The 22,623-nt window shown below is 42.6% G+C and overlaps 4 protein-coding genes across 7 annotated transcripts in view; 3 read left to right on the forward strand and 1 right to left on the reverse strand.

The window, feature by feature from the left end:
* Positions 1–5,606: 5,606 nt before the first annotated feature.
* On the forward strand, positions 5,607–10,902 carry LOC148904438 (uncharacterized). Its single transcript, XM_089025074.1, has one exon. The coding sequence runs from the start codon at positions 5,727–5,729 to the stop codon at positions 10,674–10,676; it is 4,950 nt and encodes a 1,649-aa protein (XP_088881200.1). The 5' UTR covers positions 5,607–5,726; the 3' UTR covers positions 10,677–10,902.
* Positions 10,903–10,908: 6 nt separating this feature from the next.
* On the forward strand, positions 10,909–12,827 carry LOC116309089 (uncharacterized). The gene is made up of 2 exons (XM_031719638.2): positions 10,909–11,042; positions 11,376–12,827. The coding sequence occupies exon 2, from the start codon at positions 11,449–11,451 to the stop codon at positions 12,652–12,654; it is 1,206 nt and encodes a 401-aa protein (XP_031575498.2). The 5' UTR covers positions 10,909–11,042; positions 11,376–11,448; the 3' UTR covers positions 12,655–12,827.
* A 277-nt stretch (positions 12,828–13,104) lies between these two features.
* On the reverse strand, positions 13,105–14,678 carry LOC116290913 (uncharacterized). The gene is made up of 2 exons (XM_031698031.2): positions 14,482–14,678; positions 13,105–14,364 (listed from the first exon to the last, which is right to left on the reverse strand). The coding sequence occupies exons 1-2, from the start codon at positions 14,653–14,655 to the stop codon at positions 13,285–13,287; spliced, it is 1,254 nt and encodes a 417-aa protein (XP_031553891.2). The 5' UTR covers positions 14,656–14,678; the 3' UTR covers positions 13,105–13,284.
* A 56-nt stretch (positions 14,679–14,734) lies between these two features.
* The window catches only part of LOC116290914 (uncharacterized), a 47,188-nt gene continuing 39,299 nt past the window's right edge, over positions 14,735–22,623 (forward strand). For 2 of the 4 annotated variants that reach the window (XM_089025106.1, XM_089025105.1), the window contains exon 1: positions 14,735–14,887. In XM_089025106.1, the coding sequence (XP_088881232.1) occupies positions 14,818–14,887 (70 nt within the window). In that variant the 5' untranslated portion in view covers positions 14,735–14,817. The remainder of the gene's footprint in view (positions 14,888–22,623) is intronic. The other 2 variants (XM_089025102.1, XM_089025104.1) reach the window with 2 other exon arrangements.

Here is a 22,623-nt window from a genome sequence, read left to right on the forward strand (position 1 = left end):
AGTTCGTGAGAATATTTGCATAACGTTATCTTCAATGTCATTGTGTTTATGCACATATTCTGCCAAATATGCCCCGAAGCTAACAATTGTGGAATGTCCGAGAGCGTTGTTGTCGACTGATATTGAATTAATTATTTCTAGCCCAAGCGTCTTTTGAGGGCCTATGAAGATCCACAGAAATGCATAAAATGGTACAACCACATGCAAACGTAACGTCCAAGATGTTTAAATAGAGAACACATTCAAGGATAAATTCACTTTTTTGCTTTTGAAAATCTACAATCGTAAAAGCACAATATTCTTATATTGTATTGCGTAGCAGCAGTAAGGGGGAACCGCGATTACTTACGGGAATTACGCGGGTATTCCCCGTCCTCACGTACGTGCGTCGTCAGCGGGTATTACCCACGCGATGATTCCCTTACTGCTGCTGTGTTTGCGAAATCTATGTATTAAGTTAAAATATTCGTCTTATATACGATGCACGAATGTAAAGAGTTTGTTTGTCCGAGGTGTAATGGGAGTTTCATAAAGTGTGGCCTGATTTCCCATCTACGCAGGAAGGATCCCTGTGAGATTGTTATAAGAGCATATTTTTGCCTATTGTTTCGGCAACCATTTTCGGCTACCTTTTCTACTCCCACACGGGCTTTCCTGGTAGACACATATTTGTGTCCGCTGTTTTGGTAGCAAGCACCAGGAATGTCCGTAGTAGCAATTTCCAGATCCCCGAAACAGTGCCCTCGTAGCAAGGGAGGCGATTCACCTCCCTTCTACTATCTACGTCGCGGTAGTTGCGCCAAAGTGGCTACGTAGCCTGGTATGCGAAGTCTGTAGAGACCTTCCAAGATCTCCAAAAGTATTTGTGTTGTTCTTTGCTTTCCTAGCATGTATGCGACCATACCCGCAGCTATGTAGAGATACATCTATATACCTATGGACCCACGGAATACCCCTATGGATCCATAGGTACCTAGCTATGTTCGAACCGTATTCGTAGATATATATGGCAACACCCAAAATACTATCCGAGGAAGAAATCGCAGGATTGTTGGAAGATAGGAGAAATGGAGTAGGACTGCAAAAGGTAGCCAAAAAGTACGGCATAGGCATACCAAAGATACGCAGGATAGAGCGAGAGAATGGTTTGGAGGTAGCGATTCCCGAGAAACCACCTACTACGGATTTGCAGAAACATTTCCTAGAAGTGCAGGATTCCTTTGCTATAGTCCTGGACGATCTCCAAAAAGCTAGAGAAGAACTCCGAGACGCAAAGGAGGAATTGCTAGCCAAAATGGAGCAAAAAGAGGAAGAAGATTCGTTCGAGAAAATAGACGTGGAAGAAATAGAGAACGAAGTAGAGGAAGTATCCACGAAAATAGACTGGCAAATAGCCGGCAATGTACTATTTACAGTCGCAGGCATTGCTGCTGTCGTTTGGGCGCGCATGCAACCACCCAAAGTTGTCTACTACAGACATCCAGCGGAGGATACGAAACCGCAGAGAAATTCTAGGATTCCGGAGATGGAGTAGAGACGTGCACTAGCCGGTCTTTCTTCTTTGCTTTGGTTGTCTTTTCTCTGCCTATCTTGCAGTACAGCGGCGGCTGCGATGTCCAGTCTATCTTTTGCTCGTCCAAGAAGTGTCCCCAAACCGGAGTAGTAGCATGTTCTACCGTGCAGCCCTCCAAAACACACTCCGGACATTTCTCCGAAAGGAATAGGATCGTCCTTTCTTTTTTTCTGTAGGTGGTTTTGGCGTATCTCCAACATTGGTATTCGCCTGGATGCATATGTAGCGCCTGTACACATTCTTTGTTGGGCGGCGCAGGCACTTCTAGTAGTCTTTCCGGGTGTGTGGGATGTTCTACTTTCCTAGCCAATTCGTAGTACGTATCCAAACCAGGTCCTTCGGGCACGAAGGCAGTGGCTATGTTGTTCTGCCACTCCACCAATATTTCTTCTCCTGGTATGGCAGTGCGTATGTTGCCGTTCGCTTCGAACTTCCCAGCCGCGCACGCTTCCAATAGGGCTTCCGTGGCCCATGCTACAGAAGTTTCTCTATTCCTTCGCAATACTACGCGGTGCCCTCTTGCCAACCAGTTGGCGTCCAAGTCTCTGGGGATCGCATATCCTAGTATCTTGTAGTCTCCTGCAGGTATTTGGTCCATCCTATGCACTTTGGCCCTAGGCGTCTCTGGGCCAAACGGGCTTTCCTCTCCAAAGAACAATCTACGCAGATTGTCTGTTCTTCTGGAAATCCTATCCAATAGTTTCCTGTACTTTTCCAATTCTTTTTCTATTCTTTTTCTGTCCTCTTCTTTTTGCCGCAGGATGGACTGCCTTTGTTCCGACAGTTCTGCGTGGTATCTTCTTGTGGCTTCTACCCACTCGTCTCCTTCCAAATCGTCCCGTATGTCTTCCAATCGCTGCTGTCGTTTTCTCTTGGACAGAAAGGATATCCTGCGGTCCGTAGGCACTTCTAGTATTCCGAAGAGACTCTTTTCCACTCCTATCTTTTGTGCCTTCTTCGTGCGCCAAACCCACTCCACGTGTTCCGTAGTTGGGAGAAAATCTGCGATAGTAGGAGGATCTTTGTGCACGCGGGTTGGCTTGTTAGACTCTGCCAACACCGTGGGAGAATCCTTTGTGTAGCATCGCAGCGGTAGTATTTCCACTGGGTCCAATCCACGCACGTCTATGCGGAATATGGGGCATTTGCGCAGGCCAAACTCTGCTATGGTCCAAAGTACGCACTGTTCCCACTTGTCGTTGCCCCGTACGCGTACGCGGGCTATGCGCCCTGTTGTCGCGTGGCAGTACCACGCCAGGAAAATCTCTTTCGTTTCCTCGCAGCAAATACACAAACATCTGTCCAAGTGTTCCGCGAGCGCCAACCACATGTTTTTGGGTGGTTGTACTACGAATATGTCTGCTAGAGGTTCTATAGTCTCCGCAATGGCATTGGTGTTTTCTTTGGAGAAATCCCTGCCGTAGATGGATATTTCCACTCTGCTGCATCCTCTTTTCTGCACGTCTGGATGCAGGAATGTCCTACGCAGGTGGTCGTTCGGACAATCCACATACTCTGCCAACTTTGCTCCTACTGGGTTTTGCACTTCGCCGGCTTCGAAGTTCGATACTATTTTGTTGTATATCTTAGTCCTTTTCCCGTCTTCCATCCAAGTGCAAACGTGGCTGCCTACTTGGTGTGTGTTGTCCAAAATAGTACCTTTGCGTCCACCTAGTTCTCCTTGCATTTCGTAGCCCATCTGCAACAATCTGCGCACCAAAGCTTTTCTATCCAAGGTTCCGGAGAAATCCTGTGTGTAGTCTACGGAATAGATACCATATCCGTGCGCATCTAGCAAAGTAGCAAACTTGGGTATCTTTTCCTCTACGGTTTCTATGGACAATTCCGAGGTGTCTACTTTGGCTACGAATACCGCTGCGGGTTCTCCATGCAAGCTGGACCACTTGGCTGCCATGTGGGAGACGCGATCTACTATTTTTCCTTGCCTGCAGCTGTGTACTATTTGGACATGTAGGAACGTACCAAAGGCTTCCTGGGTCGCCGTGGATATTTTGGATACCAGCGTTTTTGCGTTTCTGCATATGCGTCCATACATGTCGTTCTCTGCGACAAATCCATAGACAAACACATCGTCTACAAACGGTGGCAGCCCGGATAGCGGCTGCAGGCTGGTAGTACCTTCGTTTCCGTGCAAATAGTCGCACTTGGATATGTCGGGCAGTAGATTTCCATCGTACGCATTGTCTAACAGCAAATGTGCTAGCACCCTATTCTTCGCACGTATACCCATCTCTTGCAATGTTGCCGAAATACTCTTTTGCTCTTCCATGTATATATAGAGGGCAGAAGGTTTTTGGCTACTAAGAGCGGCGTTTCGCAGCCCTTGCAAGGTAGCGGTGTCTCGTTTTGGGGTCCATACGAAAAGAAGAGGTGTTTCGCCTCTACCTACTTCCCTACGGACATTCCTGGTGCTTGCTACCAAAACAGTGGTCTCTCTTGTAAATCACCTTATGGTGACAGCGATAACCTCAATAAAGATTATTTATTATTATTATTATTAAAAAAAATACTACTTTGTGCAAAAATGTGTCTACGAGAGTAGAAAAGGTAGCCGAAAATGGTTGCCGAAACAATGGGCAAAAATATGCTCTTATAATAGATTTCGCAAACACAGCAGCAGTAAGGGAATCATCGCGTGGGTAATACCCGCTGCCGACGCATACATTTAGAGGGGCCTGAAACGCAGGTAATACCCGTGAAATTCGATGCTTAGTGATTCGGATTTCGCGAGTCCCCCTTACTGCTGCTTGCGTAAATAAATGTCCACCCCTAAAAACCATTGGAGCACAAAACTGAGAAAACATTAAAAAATGTGTTGGTATGCACTATTTTTTGTTAAATGTCCAGTTTCAAATTCAAATTTATTCAAGGAAAACCGAAAACAGTGAAATTAATAGATATATAGATCAAAACGTTAGAGAAAATCCTAGTTGTGATAAAAGCTAAAGTTAGTGTGTGTGGCTGCTCAAACAGTCATACTTTCAATGTAGGCTAGCAAATTTATAGCAATATATACGAATGATTCTATACACCTATACAACTCAACAAATTGCAGCTATTAAAGTATTCGTTCAGTATAATATTATAAAAATTATTATTGTTAAACCTGAGTAGATGAATTTTCGCCAACGGTTGTAAAACCTGTAGAGTTTATTTTCACTTTTCTCATCAAACCTTTCCAATTCGATTATCCGACATCCTTTCGAAGGCAAAATCTCAGTGGGATCAAGAAGATGATTCCTCCCTGGTGGGATAAAGCGCGGTTGGTTATCACATACTTTCAACTGCAGCATATATATTTTCAACATGACATCAGCGAGTATCATTGCAACACATCTCTGTGATCAAGGGAATAACCTCATATTTATTCAAATATTTATATTCTTTATTTTATCTTTATATTCTTTACTGTCATAAACACACTGTCTAAAGCTCATTAATGAAAAAAAACACGAAATTATGTTTCACAAACGAAGACACAACCAATACCTTGGGATCTATTTTAGCCTGTTGTGTGATCACGTGATGTTTGACCAATCAGAGTCGATATAATTGCAATGGATGGCGAAGGAGCTTTTAAAAACAATCATTTGTTTTTATAAATAAGCAACTAAGCTTACACTCAATTGAAGAATCGTTTTCGGGTTCAGAAACATAGAACATAGCAGCTGAGACCGAAATGGCACATGGGAAATGACATAATTATATTATAAGCGAACAAAAGTGCCTTGTAAAGCGTTGTTTTGTCTGAAAGAAGCGAATTCTACAAAGTTCGTGATGGGCCAGCGCCAGCGAGCCCGTTGTGCCCGCGGACATTTGTGCCTGTCATGCGCGCGCGCCCGCGCCAGTGACGCCTGTTCATTACTGTTGTTATTGGTCGGCCATCTTGCGACTACGTTTCATTATTAAAGCTTGTTCATTCGTTTACGTCGTTCGTCGTGTTTACTGGCGTGGTGGCAGCGATTAAAGGACCCACGAACAACAGTATAAATACAACGATCAATAACAGAAGTCTCGTAACGAGCCAACCTGTACGGTGGTTGGAAAACGAACAGCAAGAAACGTACACAAGAGCTTACGAAACACATTCACACGGCCTCATCAACAATCACCCAAACCATCGACTCCAAAAATGACTTCAACAAGAGCACCAAAACAATGGACACTGACTAAAAACGAGACAATCACTTCCTTCGAAGCATGGAGACAAAACCTACAGTATACATTATCTCTCGACGTAAATTTCGCATCCTTCCTTGGTGATACCGTGACGTGGCTAAAGAAATCTCGAGGCCCTCTAAGAGGCTTTACTGATGACGGTGAAGCAGTCCCTGTCGCTAGACGTCGAACAGCACAGCAAAAGTGTACCCATCTGGAGTTGATGCTTGGCCAAATCGCTAATTATTGCCCAGTTATCTCTAGAAATTCAATTGTCAAGAACTCAACATCTATCAACTCCATCTGGCAAATGATTCGCATGCATTATGGGTTCCAGTCCACCGGAGCACACTTTATCGACTTTAATAACATTAAACTGGAACATGACGAACGCCCAGAAGACCTCTTTCAACGACTGATGTCCTTCGTCGAAGACAATCTCCTCATCGCTAATGGCAATATCACCCACCATGGCGAGATTATAACCGCCGACGAGGAATCAACACCCAGTCTTGAAAATATGATCGTTCTCACCTGGCTTAGACTAATCCACCCGGACTTACCAAACCTCGTAAAACAACGATATGGCACGGAACTTCGCTCCAGAACCCTCGCATCGATAAAACCAGAAATCTCCCAAGCGTTGGACTCACTGCTTGACGAACTACGCACAGCCGCTGATTCCAAGATACTACGCGCTACAGCGTCAAAATTTAGATTCCCTGCCTCACGTGAACCAAACAAATTGCCAAACAGTCGCCGCCCAACGACTTCCAGACGCCCCAGGTCATGCCCACTATGCAAAGAAGCAGGCCGCGCAGATCAACAGCATTTCCTAAGTAAGTGCCCTTACTTACCTCCTGAGGACAGACTCTTCCTCGCCAAGACTCGCTCGACAACCAACTATGAAGAGGAAGTAGAAGAAGACGACGATAACCTAGATCTGTACGCACCTGATCAAGTTGACAGTGAAGCGTCAGCCCTTCCGTCCGCACGTTCCATCTCCCGAAGGGTCAGCACCAGAAGGTCACCCCTACTCAACGCCTTCTATCGACAACACCCAGTGAGGCTGACCCTCGACACCGGCGCCGAAACCAGCATGATTAAAGCGTCCGTTGCCCAGACACTTGGTCTTACCGTCGAAAAGTCTTCCCAACAAGCATTGCAAGCCGATGGTACGACACCGCTGACCGTTATTGGCGAAGTACACGTCCTGCTCTCTCGTTCCAACAAGAAACTCGCGCTCGACGCCCTCGTAGTAGAGGACATAGATGTTGACATACTCGCTGGAATACCCTTCCTCATCGCGAACGACATCTCAGTTCGCCCAGCCACTCAACAGATAACTATACAAGGCTCCGAAACCATCTTGTACCACACCGATGAAAAACACAGCACTCAGGCTCACACCATACGCCACGCCACGTCGTATGTGTTACGTTCATCGTCGCCCACCACCGTTATCTGGCCTGGAGATTACCTAGAAGTTGACGTCCCCCCCGAGCTGGGAACTGACAACACTATCGCCATTGAACCCCGTAGTGATACGTCCCAACTCAAACGCCCTCCACCCAGCGAAAACCCATGGCCCCAACCACGAGTCATAGATACAGTCGGAGGTAAAGTGCGAATTACCAACACGTCCGACGAACCATACACCGTCCGACGCCACGACCACATCTGCTGGGCCCGCCCAACCGTCCCAGCGACTCCTCCCGAAGCGGCTCCACCCTCAACACTCCCCGTTACAGAAGTAAAGCCTACCCCGCCGTCCTCAGGCAGCGTAAGTCTAGATCCAGACAAGCTACTTACAAGTTCCATGCGTGACCAATTCCAGAAGGTCCTACAGAAATACGACAACGTCTTCAAACCGGACATTCCAGGGTACAACGGAGCAGCGGGCCATATAGAAGCCCGCGTAAACATGGGACCGGTACAGCCGCCCCAACGTAAAGGGCGCCTTCCTCAATACTCTCGAAACCAACTAATAGAGCTGCAAGAGAAGTTTGACGAACTGGAAAGAGACCAAGTCTTCCAAAAACCCGAAGATATCGACGTGGCAGTAGAATACCTGAACCCCTCCTTCCTCATAAAGAAACCCTCTGGCGGTCATCGCCTCGTCACTGCCTTTGCAGACGTGGGACGGTACAGCAAACCCCAACCATCACTCATGCCAGACGTTGACTCCACACTACGCACCATTGCACCATGGAAGTTCCTGATAAAGTCTGATCTCAGCCGCGCCTTCTACCAAATACCCCTTGCTAAAGAATCCAGGAAGTACTGCGGCGTAGCCACACCATTTCGTGGCGTACGCGTTTACTGCCGCTCCGCAATGGGAATGCCCGGCTCAGAAACAGCACTCGAAGAGATGATGTGTCGAGTACTTGGTGACTTCATCCAAGAAGGCTGCGTGGCAAAGATAGCAGACGACTTGTACTGCGGAGGAGCAAGCCCCGAAGACCTTCTACCTATCTGGGCACGGGTCCTGGAACAGCTTGACAGGTGCAACCTTAGACTCTCACCAACTAAAACGGTCATCTGTCCAAAGTCCACCACCATATTAGGATGGGTGTGGTCCCAAGGCAAACTATCTGCAAGTCCTCATCGCGTCGCGGTTCTTGCATCTTGTCCTCCTCCAACTACCGTCAAAGGCATGCGCTCTTTTATCGGGTCCTACAAAGTCCTTAGCCGCGTCCTACCAGAGTGTTCCTCCCTAATCGACCCCCTCGAAGGCGCAATCTCGGGTCTCCAGTCACAAGACAAACTTACGTTGAACGAAAGTCTTCTCCACAAGTTTAAAGCTGCTCAGCAGGCCCTCACGTCAACCAAAGCCATCGCTCTACCACGTCCATCCGACTCCTTATGGATCGTAACAGACGGCTCCGTAACCAAACGTGGCCTCGGAGCAACACTATATGTGTCCCGTGAGAACAACCTCTATCTTGCCGGATTTTTCAGCGCAAAACTCCGCAAACACCAAGTCAACTGGCTGCCCTGTGAAATTGAAGCACTGAGTATCGCCGCGGCCGTCAAGCACTTCAGCCCGTTTATAATACAGTCTGAACACCGTACTTGCGTACTCACTGACAGCAAACCATGCGTCCAAGCCATCAATAAACTCTGTCGCGGCGAATTTTCCGCAAGCCCTCGGGTAACATCATTCCTAACTACCGTTAGCCGATATCAAGTCACGTTGCAGCATTTGGCCGGTACGGCTAACCTCCCTTCAGACTTTACGAGCCGCAACGCTCCAGAGTGCCAAGAACCAACATGCCAGGTGTGCAGTTTCATCAAAGAAACAGAAGACTCTGTCGTCCGTGACGTGTCCGTTCAAGACATCATCGACAACACCAAGTCACTTCCATTCACCACGAGATCAGCCTGGCGAGAAATCCAAAACGGATGTCCCGACCTCCGCAGAGTCCATGCCCATCTGAAACAAGGAACTAGACCCTCGAAGAAACTGACTAACATAAAAGACATCAAACGCTATCTAAACGTAACGTCCATCTCCAAAGACGGCATTCTAGTAGTCAAACGCAACCAACCTTTCACCCCCTCATCTGAGGCAATAGTAGTACCACGGTCCGTACTTGATGGTCTTCTCACAGCTCTCCACGTTCGTCTAAACCATCCATCTCGCAACCAGCTTCAGATGGTTGTACTACGCCACTTCTTTGCGTTAGACATGAACAGTGCCCTAACCAGGGTATCCTCGTCATGCCACCCATGTGCCTCCTTACGGAAGTTTCCAAGTTCTCTCGTAAACCAATCATCTGAAGAACCACCCGACGTCGTCGGCATATCCTTCGCTGCTGACGTTATCAAACGACAACGACAAGCAATCTTACTACTCAGAGAGTGTTCGACATCCTACACCAACACTTGTTTAATACAAGACGAAAAGTACGACACCCTGCGCGACGCCCTTACACGCCTCATTGTGGAACTACACCCTTTGGACGGTCCAAGAGCAGTCATTCGAGTAGACCCTGCACCAAGCTTCTTATCTCTTAGCAACAACGACGGTCTAAAACACTTGAACATTTGGCTCGATGTTGGTCGCATAAAGAATAAGAATAAGAACCCAGTCGCCGAAAAGGCTATTCAAGAGCTAGAAGAAGAGCTTCTGCGACAGGAGCCCGGAGGTGGACCCATTACTTCTACTGGCCTCGCACTAGCAACAGCTCGTCTCAACTCTCGCCTACGCCATCAAGGTCTCTCCGCTCGTGAACTATGGACACAGCGCAGTCAATACACCTGTGACCAACTCCCACTATCTGACTACCAGAATATAGTAGCGCAGCACCAGAAGAGGTCCACTAACCATCCCCACAGCGAAAAGTCCAAAGACAAACACGGAGTTGCCGCACCTCAGCCACAGATTCGAGTGGGAGACATAGTTTATTTGATCGCTGACCGCGACAAACTACGTGCTCGTGACCGCTACATCGTTACAGAAGTGAGCGACCCTTGGTGTTACATTAAGAAGTTCACCGGATCCCAACTTCGCGCCACATCATACAAGGTCAAGCTATGTGAGTGCTATGCCGTTCCCGCTCCCCTCGCCTCCTCCCACACTAGTACTCAAGTAATCCACAACGATGCCGACGAAGACTTCGCCACCGTAGACCCAACGTTAGCGTCAGAAGAACCAAGTCCACCAACACCCCCATCGGAACTTATCCGCCCATACGAAGTTGACTTACCAAGCTGGTGTAAACCAAACAATCAAGACAACGCATCGGAAGAAGACACCAACACAACCCCAGAAACAACTGAGCAAGACCCACCACCCTCGCAAGTCACTCTCACCGTCCCACTGCCCATCAACAACGAACTCAGCAGCGAAGAATCTCCCTCGAGACCACAACGAACACGCAAACCCCCAGCCTACCTCAAGGACTACTTCCTATATTGAGACATTATGCGACCTGTAGATGTATGAACCATAATAACTTTGTTATCCAGTTAATTAACAGAAAATAAGGAAGAAGAAGATACTGCGCCAGCGAGCCCGTTGTGCCCGCGGACATTTGTGCCTGTCATGCGCGCGCGCCCGCGCCAGTGACGCCTGTTCATTACTGTTGTTATTGGTCGGCCATCTTGCGACTACGTTTCATTATTAAAGCTTGTTCATTCGTTTACGTCGTTCGTCGTGTTTACTGGCGCAGTGTTTTCACCCAGACTGCAACCACACATCTCAGAGCCACTGCTGCAGATTCTTTACATTTCCAGACAAGAAAAAGCACAAATCTCTCTTCGATAAATGGATATCATTTGTTAGGTGAGTTTATTGCTAAGATTATTATGTTTTGACAAGAGATTTCGATTAGCCTTACACCGAAACAAACGCAAAACTGAACAGAGATATGTCGCTCTTGTATGCTCCGACCGTATCTTATTCAAAATAAGTTGAGGTTGGCAAACATTAAAATGTTTAAAATTCTTTAAACAGATTCTACAGTTTGGTTGTCCAGATATAATAGAATTTCACATGTAAACATTGGCTTTGCTTTATATACCCGAGCATAGTGTTCCAGTTTTGGTTTTGACCGGATCCGGTACAGCACAATAACTCACAAACTTTGACTTCTGTTTTTGTCTTTGTTATTTATAGGAGAGGAGACAGGGAGCCTAGTAAGCATTCAAGAATCTGCAGTTGTCATTTCAAAGATGGCCGAAAAGAAAATATGCCAACTATAAACGAAAGAAACAAGCATAAACTTTTTAACAACTTAGACTTGCTACCAGGCAGTCAGCCCAAGCCTACACCTCCACCGAAGAAAAAACTAAAAATGTCTGCATCTCCAACATTACCAACGGTAGCATCTGTACTTGAAGAAATAAAAGAAAACACTGAACCAGAATCCCCTGATTGCCTGAACGAGGGAAGGAGTGTAAGCTTCAATGAAACGTTGTTGGAAATAGAGCTTGATATGACTTCAAGAGAACTCAAAAAACATAAGGAAATGTCAAGCTACTTTAGTGCACATTACTCTGTAAAGAACTTGAGCCCAGAGGTTGTGAGGATGGAGACAGGTCTTCCAACAAAGGAGGTTTTCAACATTATTGTAGGATATGTTTCAAGATTCAGGGGTGCAATAAATTATTATGCTGGATGGAAAGTTGAGGCAATAACAATTGAGGATCAGATATTTATTACTCTAATGAAACTGAAACAAAATTACACTAATCTGCATTTAGCACAGTTGTTTTCATGCAGCGTTGCAACTATTGCTAATATAGTATTGACATTTGTCCACGTGCTGCACTCCCTCTTGTTCAAAGATATCATGACAAGTGTACCATCAAGGGAAAAGAACAAGATGTGCTCCCTTTCCTCTTTTGCTGAGTACACCAGTTGCAAGATTGTAATTGACTGTACAGACATTGAGATAGCTGCACCTAAATTGATGTCACAACAAAGTGCAACATATTCCACATACAGAGGATACAACTCCTTTAAGGTCATAATTGGGGTTGCCCCAAATGGGGTGATAACCTATGTCAGTGATCTATTTCCAGGCTCAGTAAGTGACAAGGTTATGGTTCAAAAGTCTGGACTCTGTAAACATTTGTGTGTCGGTGACCTGATTCTGGCTGACAAGGGATTTCTGATTAGTGATATTGTTCCACGAGGAGTATCAGTGAACATTCCCCCCTTCCTTAACAATGGCAAGTTCACTGAGAGTGAGGCAAGAGCAACTAAATCCATTGCCCAGTGTCGTATCCACGTGGAGCGTGCAAATGCAAGGTTAAAAAGCTTCCGCATTCTGGCCTTTATCCCAGCCTTTTTGAGGTTTCATGCAGACAAACTAGTCCAACTATGTTCAGCACTGGTCAATTTGCAATTCCCACTGATTAAGGATGGCTGTGAAGATTTTGAATTTGACTAAACTTTTTTGTGAGGCTGTAAACTGTTTTTTTCTGTGTTATCAGTTAAACTTGGGCACCCATGGTGTTGTCGATGGAAGTTCTTACATCCAAAGATAATGGCACCCAAAGCTTGATTTGATAGGCCAGTAAGGTTGAACTTGAATTGAATATAAAATAAAGAAAAAAATAGTGACTTTGTATTCATACTGCATCTTTAAAGTAAACTATCAACCTTGGGAATAGGGAGGGGATGCTGCATACATAAAGGGTGTGAATTAGTCTAACTTTTAATTACTCAGTTGATTACAAATACAAATCTTAAATATTGAATAATCAATATTTATAATAATCAATATTTCTTGAGTTTTTGTGAGTGTTTATCTTATCTATGTTTTCAGATGAAAATTAGCATCTGTCTTTTATCTAATAAATTTAGAGCACTTTTTACATGTGCCATTTTGCTGATCTGTTACAATGCAAGCAAAAAAAAAAAAAAAAATGCAAAGACAGGAACTGTTTTATTTTGCTAAGGTTTCCTGTCATTGTCAATTTTAGCACATCAGGCTACAGAGCCAAAAAGTCAATAGGAAGCTTTTACTTTGCAAGATTTTTTTGCTTAACTTGTATGACTGAACATTGGGCTCATTACCTCAAAGTTCTCCATCTACAATTTTTGGAAAAAGTTGGTGAAAATAAAAGTCACTCAGGATAGCAATATTTTGCCTCCATGAATCGTCTCTCCTAATCTTAATGACCACAGTGTCTTTAGTGGTCCACACTAAAAAGTAACAATACTGGCGCTTTGTTAGAAACATCTGGCCTTGGCACTGATGCCAGTAGATGTGAGTTGTGCTCAGGGTGTACTGACCATTGTCCGTCTCCTTCAAATAAAAGTCTTTGTGTTTACATGCTTCTTTAATGGTCTCATTCCGATGCGTGTAAGGACACTTGCACTCAATTACTGAGTCATCTCCAACAAGTCCATCTGGGGAAGCACCCAGAACCCCAGACTCATGCAACCATAGGCCTGTCTGTACAGGTGTCAGACCAGTTATCTTCTCAAAGGCTTTCAGAGCCTCAGTCGCATTGTCCTGTCTCCATGCAATTGCTTTTACTCCACTTAAATTGTAGTCTCCAAGAAGACGCTTTATGAGGGATGCAGTGATTCTCTTTGCATGGAGAACAGAGCCAAAATTGCTGGCTGTTAGACGATTCCTTCGGTCTAGGTGCCATGTAGGATTGTTCCTTTGTCCAGCTGTGAGAGAGCTCACCAGATTGATTACATTCTCATCAATTTTAGCATTCTCTATCAGCACTTTTAGTTGTTCTTCAGTCGTAGAGGCCATAAGAAATCTCTCTGAGAAAATAATATCATCGATGGTATTGATTGGAAGCGGAGCAGGAGCCTGTGGTTCGGGACTCAAGATCCAGCATGTGCCAGTAAATTTGCCGTAGCGTTTCGGTTCGTTGTACAGCCACATTCGATCTTCTCCGCTCGGATCACGCGCTAAAGGTCTATAGTCTTTCTTTTTCGGTGGCATAGGAAACAGTTCATCAACAGATTGCACAGTTTCTGCTTGTCGTTTTCGCTTCCATTGACACTCCACATCGGTTCTACTGAGATTGTGTATGCCATACATAAACATGGCCGCCGCGTGACTGCACTTAAACTCGCCGCGAGGACATTCGCACTCCGTGCTTGTTATTTTCAGGTTTTCATCGAGATAAATCTGATAAAGAGAGAACGTTAATAATTAAATTCCTCAACATAAACAACGCAATACAGCAGAGATTGACCTTCGAGTGACCTTCGAGGGCACGTGTAGTGATTCAAAAGAACAACTTACTGTGACTTTGTAGATCTTATCTTTCATGCTTGCTTTAACTTCACCTTTGATAATTCCACCTGAATAGATAAAGCTTTCCACGTGGTTTGATTTCAAGTGGTTTTCTCCTCGATTTATCGATTTCTGTTCTCCAGAAAAGAAAGAAAAGAGCGAGGATATCGATAAAGACGCCATGTTTTGATAAGTGTCTTAGGTTTGTTTAGACCGCAAATTTCCGAAGTCATGGCAACGTGACGTCACGCTTGAGGACTCTATAAAAGTCCTAGAACAACATAACCTCCCATCAGACTTGCAGCTCTTCCAAGATATACTTGAGCTAAATCTGAGTCGTCAGACATGAAGGCGTTTTTCTTCTTGGTTGGCGTCCTGCTCGTTGTGTTCTTTGCTGGTGAAGTTCAGTCATCAGGTATAGTCATTTATATAATCACCCTATTATGAGTTTCTAATCTCCTTCAAGCCAAAAATCATAATATTTTTTTGGTCAATTCAAAGACAATCGTCGGTGATCGAATTGAAATGATAAATGTTTCCCTCCAGTTTTCAAGCAACCGTACCGAACATTTTGCAATGGCCGTTTAACTAACTTTCCTTCAGTTGGATTATTAGGAAATTCACATAAATATTTTACTGAGGTTGACGTTTATGATGATGTAAAATTTAGATAAATTCACGTTAAGATAGCGGCAAGACAATAAACAATTTTGGGCTTTAACGCGATGTTATAACAAAATAAATTCCAAAGCCATTCACTTCAAAAACCTGTTATAAGAAAAGCTTTACCAAAATAATTCTGTATTTTCGATGTTTGGTTTTAGGCCATGACTACAGTGTTCTTTTAAAAATAGTCAAAATTTGAGGGTTTTGCCCTGTTGAAGCTCAAAACGTACATGGTTCTTCAAAAAAAAAAAAAAAAACTTGTAGATTTTTTGGCGGTTTTGAGCGCGCGCAAATCGTGAGCTCAAATCGAACGTTCAAAAGTAGGCAGCCACCTTAATTAATTTCTAAACAATCCTTCAGTATTTAACATACCTAACATTCCACCAGTCATCGCCATAACCTCCAACTAGACACTGTAGGCAGCGTTGACTGGGATACCTGGAAGCGGGAAGTGGAGGACCTGGTTTCAACATGCATGGAGTATTTAGTTGGTTGAGCTTCCAAAAATACTGATAAAGTACACCTTTTGCTGTTCATTAACCGCAAAGGAATATTCATTCAAGCGAAAAAGCATTATCATTAGCGCGAAGAGGCACACAATAACGCGAACGGAGTTTCAAGAGCGCGATGGAACTTCGAAAACGCTAATGAACCTGCACAAACATATTCATGATTGTCCAATGTTATGCTAAATTCCTTAATGAATGTTCCATCGCGCTCTTGAAACTCCGTTCGCGTTATTGTGTGCCTCTTCGCGCTAATGATAATGCTTTTTCGCTTGAATGAATATTCCTTTGCGGTTAATGAACAGCAAAAGGTGTAGTAGTGATAAATAACTCAATTTGGAACTGCAATCCCAGTTCCGGTCCGGATTTTGGCATACGTAATTAGGTTGTTGTTCGAGCGTAAACGTGCACATTTGCACGGGCATTGTATAGCTTGCTTCAAAATCAAAATGCTTCATTTAAAACGTAAATACGGGCTAATATTTGCTCCAGACCTCTCTCATAATTGCTTTACATTTTTTAATTTTATGATTTATCGATATTTTTTGATGAATCCCATGACACTATTCAATCTCGCGCGCTGATTGGCTACCGAGAGTGGGTATTTAGCGTGGAATACCATGGTTTGAAAAGCTGAATACCACGATATATAGGGATCCCGCGATTTGTTGTTGTTGTTCTCGCATTCACCTCAAAATACAAAGATTTTCGCCTGTCACACTATCTTTGTTTTGTTTAGTTTGAAAGTTGCAAAAATTGAGTTCCCAAATTTTAGTATTCAGCTAGACGCTGAGATACAAAAGTTGAGAAAACCATTAACGCTTGCAACAACAAGAAAAAAGAGAAAAGTTGCTAATATGGAGGCAGCATCAACTTCATCCTGGAAAGAAAAGACAATAAGCGAAAACATTGTCAGGGATACCGAGAAAAGTACCGAAAAGTCTGTCTGCCCCAAGTCAACCGATGAAAATTCTACTATTGTCGAGTACACAGATGAAGAAATCCTGGAGTTTAAAGAGAATTTGGTCGCGGCAAACACGAAGAAAAGCACAACTACATCTGTACGCCGTTTTCAGTCATGGTACAGAGAAAAATATAAGAAAGAAGTCGACTTAAACCAGATATCAAAGAAAGAAGCACCTTACCTTTTGAAGCATTTCTTTCTAGAAATACGCCAGACAACCAAAGATAACAAGGGCAAAGAATATGAGCCAGGTTCTCTTCAGTCGTATCGCAACGGTCTGCGAAGGTTTTTCCTTGAGCGGCCATGTCCTCCATCCCCCGACAACTTCGACATCGATAAAGAAACAGATGTAGAGTTTGAAGAGGTCGCAACAATGCTGTCAATGAAGAAAAAAGATCTCAAGAAGAAAGGCTTAGGGACAAAGCCAAATGCTGCCAGGTCGTTAGAAGACAATGAAGTCGAGAAAATGTGGTCTTCAGGTGCTTTAGGCTTGCACACTTCAAGATCTCTCCTCCATCTTGTTTGGTGGAATAATGTCACTCATCTGGGAATGAGGGCTTTCCAAGAGCAGTACGACTGTACGATTGATGATTTTACCATCACAGAGTACTTCATAGAGTACAAAGAGCGCCAAACCAAGAACCGCCAAGGAGACGAGAATAGCAGGAAAAGAACAAGAAAGTACAACAATAAAATATGGAGGACCAATGGCGGCGAACGCGCTCCATACCGTGCTTTCGTTGAGTACTTGGAGCATCGACCAAAAGGTGAACAAGTCCCAAAAAATCTGTTCTTAAGTCCAATTGACAAGCCAACAACTGAAGTGTGGTATAAAATGTCACCGGTTGGAATAAACACCTTGTCTAAGATGATGAAGAAGATTGCCGACATAGCTTCCCTAGAAGGCAAATGTACGAATTCGTGTGGCCGTAAAACAGCAATCCAAGAGAAGATTTCGACCCGCTTGAAATTTCAGAATTGACTGGCCATGCTAATCCAGAATCGATATCGAGTTACAGCCATAACCCATTGGAAAAACAACGCAAAATGTCCCACAAGCTGGCTGGATTTTCTCCTTGCAGTCAAAGTAGTAGTACGGTCAGTACGTCAGTAGTTGAAAGTTCAAGATCACCAGCAAGAAATACTTTGAATGAAATATCTGCCAATGTAGAAGGTCATCAGGCGAACCAAACAAGTAAAGCTGCCGAAGCCCCTTATAATGGTCTTGGGTTGAGTGGAGCCGTAAGTGGACTGTTTACCGGAGTCACATTTAACAACTCAACGGCGAATATTTCCATCAATCTACAGGCTGGTGTCCATCGCTAGCTCTTTCTTCATCCAACACTAACTGAGCTACACAACAGTAAAAAAGAAAGAAAAAAAAGAAAAAGAAGAAGAAAAAGGAATTTGCTTATTTTGATTTCATTTAGTCTATTTAGTAATTGATTGTGCATGTAATTCAGAGAAAAGTCTTAAAAGTTTTGTGTACTCACCAGTTAGCTTCTTTGTTTTGCATGACATTTTCGCACATTTAGACTGCTGAACTGCCTTAGATTTCGATCAAGACGAGAAAAAGTCATTATTGTTGTAACAGATTAAACGAAGTATTTCAGCGAAGGCGATTTTTGAGAATAAACAGTTAGTTTTTCCCACAGTAGCAAATATTATTCTGCTCGCCACGAGGTTCAAACCAAAAGATCAAACGCTCACCTTTGAGCGGAACTCCTATTGGTTGGGAAGATGGCATCAGAAAGGTTTCCTTCGTGGGCCAAGGTTTTCTTGAACTCGCACGATTTTTTTCTTTTTTCTTCTTTATATTCGCTTAGATTGAATAGTGTCATGGGATTCAAGGAAAATTCATTGGCTTGACTCGGGAATTCCAAGTTGAATTCACTCGAAAAGGCGATATCGCCTTTTCTCGTGAATTCAACTTGGAATTCCCTCGTCAGCCAATGAATTTTCCTATAGAATTGAAAAAAAATTAAAGGAGATCATAACGCTTCGAACGGCAAAGATCAAACTCTGGAATGTGCTTAGCAAATTATTTATTTTATAAATAGAATCTTAAAATAAATATTGCTATGTACCTCATGTTCCTTTGTGAATAGACTTTGAAGCCAAAACAGTTGTTATAAATATATAAATGTAGGCTATAAGAATATCTATATTGTCATGCTGAATGAATTTGCAGTATCGCTTATCGTATAAATTCTGACTTTTGAAACTCTGTTCTCCTCAAAAAAATAAATAAATAAAAGAAATACTGCTCGAGTAGATGAATCATTAAGAATAAGCCAAAACAAGCTATTGCTCATGAAGTTCATTGAAAACTCTTAGAAACAATCGCTTCGAAACCATTGGTATTTTCTTGCCTTCCAATCCTGGTTTAGGAAATTGATAAATGAATATTTCTAGTTCGGCTGTCTTGAATTACAGCAGTCAACAAAATAGAGCATGCGTAGACATAAACCTCTGCCACGTGATATGCTAGCTCCGCCCACTCATAATCACTTGACAACATAGTGACATTGATTGACATCTGGTACATGATAATTGATTGGACTATGGATGTGAACCCCACAGCAGATGCCCGCAAAGGTCTCTTGGGTAAGTTCCTGAAGACCACTGGGTACTATTGCGCAACTTTCCCATTTTGTCGTGGAGAAGACAGAAACTAGACCCTGGTTCCAGGGTAAGCTGGGATACCTGGAGGACCTGGAGGACCTGGTTTCAACATGCATGGAGTATTTAGTTGGTTTAGCTTCCAAATCAAGATAACACGTGAACAGCACCTTTGCCCTGATTGGACAGTTGCTTGTCATGGTGTCGAGGGCGCAATGTTGACGTAATGAATTATTGCGCAACTTGTTTATTTTGTCGGACGGGAACCAGCAGGAATCAGAAAAAAACAGACGTGTTTTACAACTTACTGGTAAGCCACAGTTATCCCAGTAAAAAAGACGCTAGGACGGGTACGGGGTCGTGGGGAGTGGAGGGATGATGGGGTCTTAACCTGGCATTTTTTGCCAGAGGTAGGTGTGTGTAGACTGTTTGTTTTAAACCATAGGATCATTAGAACAACAAATTTTTTCACAGGAAGTTACTTCTAGATGAAATATGGGTCTGTGCAGAAATGCTGTTGTTTTGACATGGATCTGAACAATAATAGAGTGAAAATATTTTATTTTTATTAAAGCTTCAAAGAGATCAAAGTAGTGAAAATCATTTTGGATAAAAATCGTATGCCAAGAATTAAAGGTATGGATAAAAATCAGTCCAAATTCCAGTTCCGTCATGTCCATTCCATTCCTATTTTTAGCATACGTAATTAAGTCGTGCCTGTGGTCACGCGCTTTGCAAAGAGTGTCTCACACGGGAATTTTCTAACTCGTTATTTGTGAATCGAAATTCTTTACTTAAGACGGTAAAAATCAAAGATTTACCTCACAGTTGCTTTAATTTTAAAGTTTTTTATGTTTACAGATATTTCTAAATCTGAATGGACATATTCTTAAAGTTTAACGAGTTAGAAGTTGAATGACTAAGGTCAAGAAGATAGGCGAAATATATTCGTTTATTTAAATTATTCTTATTACTTCATATTAAACAAAATATTAAAAGGCCGAATAAACTTCTCTGTACTTTAAGTTTATTCGTAGTAGTCTTTGGAGCCAAAACAATTCATATAACTTGACAATCAGCTTGAGGAATCTGCAAAAATAGTACGAAAGTCGAATGAAATACGCTCAGTTTGTTTAGATCAAGAAGGCATAATTCTTTATCCTTGGCTTGTTTTTGAAGCGCTGTTTTCCTTCCTTAGCATTGATCTTCGGTTACAGAGAATACTGCTTTCAGTAGTTGAACCAAAGCATGTGTAGTTCGTAAAAATAAGCTACGGCCCATTACATTAAGAGTACATGTCAGCAAAAATCAAACAAAATCGAAATTTGCTGGCAACCAGTCAAAAAATCGATTTCGCTTATATTCAAGTATAAGGTAGACATATAGCCAAAACAAATCGTGGTATACTTCGTTTTTTGAAATATGGCTTTATTTCCGAGAAAAACGAGGAAAACCAATTTGTGCATAATTGACCCTCTGAGAGAGCCAAAATAATCATCCAACTTCGAGTGCCTCGCGTGCCTTTGCAAAAATGTGTATGGACTTGGGGGGAAAAAAAAGACATTTTATGACTGTGATATCACAGGTATCCCAGTAATAAAGCTAAAATTGCCATAAACCTCACTCCAGTCTTCTTGGATGTTGAAGTCACTACAATAGAGACTCACCCATTTACTAGTAAAGCCCCAGTTAGATGATCCGTTGTACCTCGTGACTGTCCTGGATATTGAATAAGAAGGGTATCTGTTTGCGACTCTACTTTCGTCACAATACGTAGAACTTCGACGGATTGAAATCCTGACTGTAAAGTCCACCTGGCCAATAAAGAATCCATGAATTAGTTAGTACATGTTGCGTTCACCAATCGGTAGTTGAATAAATTACATTCACGTTTGAATAATAACTAAAAAGGTTTCGCCGATTTATATACAATCAACGTTTTTTTTGCAGATCTGTTATTAATAGGAAATACGACCGTTCGTGGATCTGCAGTTTGCAGTACACGTGGTCAACCCAACAGGCAAAGTGCAGATCACGTAAATACGTGTACCTTTAGTTAACCAGAGTGATCAGTCACTATAAGATTAACCTACGCGTATTTTGAATAAGCTATCATGGAAGGGGTAAGCACAACAGTGCTTGGCTCCAATTTAAGTAAATATTAAACCGGACTCCATTCCAAAAAATAGGAAGGGGGTTTATAATGACTCAATTTCTCTCAAAACTCGTCACAAACATTATGAATGGACAAACAAAGACGCCTTGGAAGAAAGGTAAATTTTATTGAAATTTTTCCATTGCGCGGTGTTTTAAAAATCTTCACACATTGCCTTATGAATATGTGACACAGAGCTTTGGCTACCTGTGAGGAAACTGATATCTAGCTTTACAACTAATAATCTGATGATGCTATCAAATTGGAATGGAATTTCGCGTTACGTGAAGGCTACAAGTCCACGCTATTTTTGTAATATTCAACATTAGGTTTAAATGCTAAGAAATTATATTGGGTCATTTTCTAGAGTTCTGTGAAAATTGTGGGTCGATCAATATATTTTTCAGAGATAAAACTATGACTTTTTTTGACAGCTGTAAACTTTTGCGTTGTTTGTGGAGGGTGAACTTCCACGCGCGATCTGATCATGGCTAAGAGTTTGTGGCCCTCATTATTATTATTATTATTATTATTATTATTATTATTATTATTATTATCATCATCATCATCATCATCATTATTATTATTATTATCATTATTATTATTATCATTATTATTATTATTATTATTATTATTTTGTTCATTTCATTTCTAGTATCATTTCTTTTCATATTGCATGAAATTTTTTTCTAACTTTGAAAATGGGACCTTTTTGCCCAAGTTAGTGTTAAGGGACGACAGCTCTTGGTAGAAGCTTCGGGATCTTTATTCTACTCTACTCTGCTGAACGGATTACATGAACTATATTTATAATGATTCTATGACAGGTGTCAATCTCCAAACAATGTGATATAACCGTCAAATCATGATTGGCTGAAAGGATAATTAAATTCCTCAGTGCGATATTCTAATGACGAGTACGAGTGAAAATCTAAGAATTAAGCATAGCTAAAACTAGTGCTAATATATGGATATATCGATCGTAAATGTATAGAAAAGATTACAAGGAACATTTCTAACATAAGACTCTAAAGAATAATCCTAAAATAACTGAGCAAAAAGGTAAAAACTGTGTAGGGCGTAACAAGAGGTACAAATGCTAATGGGAGGAGCTAAGAGGTTTACTTGTGAATTCAATGCATATCAATACCTAAACTTGTGCGTTATGGCAGCCTTACTGAAATATAATATCAGCATTTTATATAGCTAATATTGGTAATTCTTTATCTTGTTTTCAT

The sequence above is a fragment of the Actinia tenebrosa genome, unplaced genomic scaffold (genome assembly GCF_029948245.1).
Source record: "Actinia tenebrosa isolate PJP-AT-01 unplaced genomic scaffold, QUT_ActTen_1.0 PGA_scaffold9__36_contigs__length_13948895, whole genome shotgun sequence".
Taxonomy (NCBI): Eukaryota; Metazoa; Cnidaria; class Anthozoa; order Actiniaria; family Actiniidae; genus Actinia; species Actinia tenebrosa.

Bases quoted from the DNA above. Each gene is read 5' to 3' on its own strand.
- LOC148904438 (XM_089025074.1), top strand. From the start codon at position 5,727: ATGACTTCAACAAGAGCACCAAAACAATGGACACTGACTAAAAACGAG.
- LOC116309089 (XM_031719638.2), top strand. From the start codon at position 11,449: ATGCCAACTATAAACGAAAGAAACAAGCATAAACTTTTTAACAACTTA.
- LOC116290913 (XM_031698031.2), bottom strand. From the start codon at position 14,655: ATGGCGTCTTTATCGATATCCTCGCTCTTTTCTTTCTTTTCTGGAGAA. The intron at 14,365-14,481 runs GTAAGTTGTTCT...TCTCTTTATCAG, and splicing joins ATAAGATCTACAAAGTCACA to ATTTATCTCGATGAAAACCT.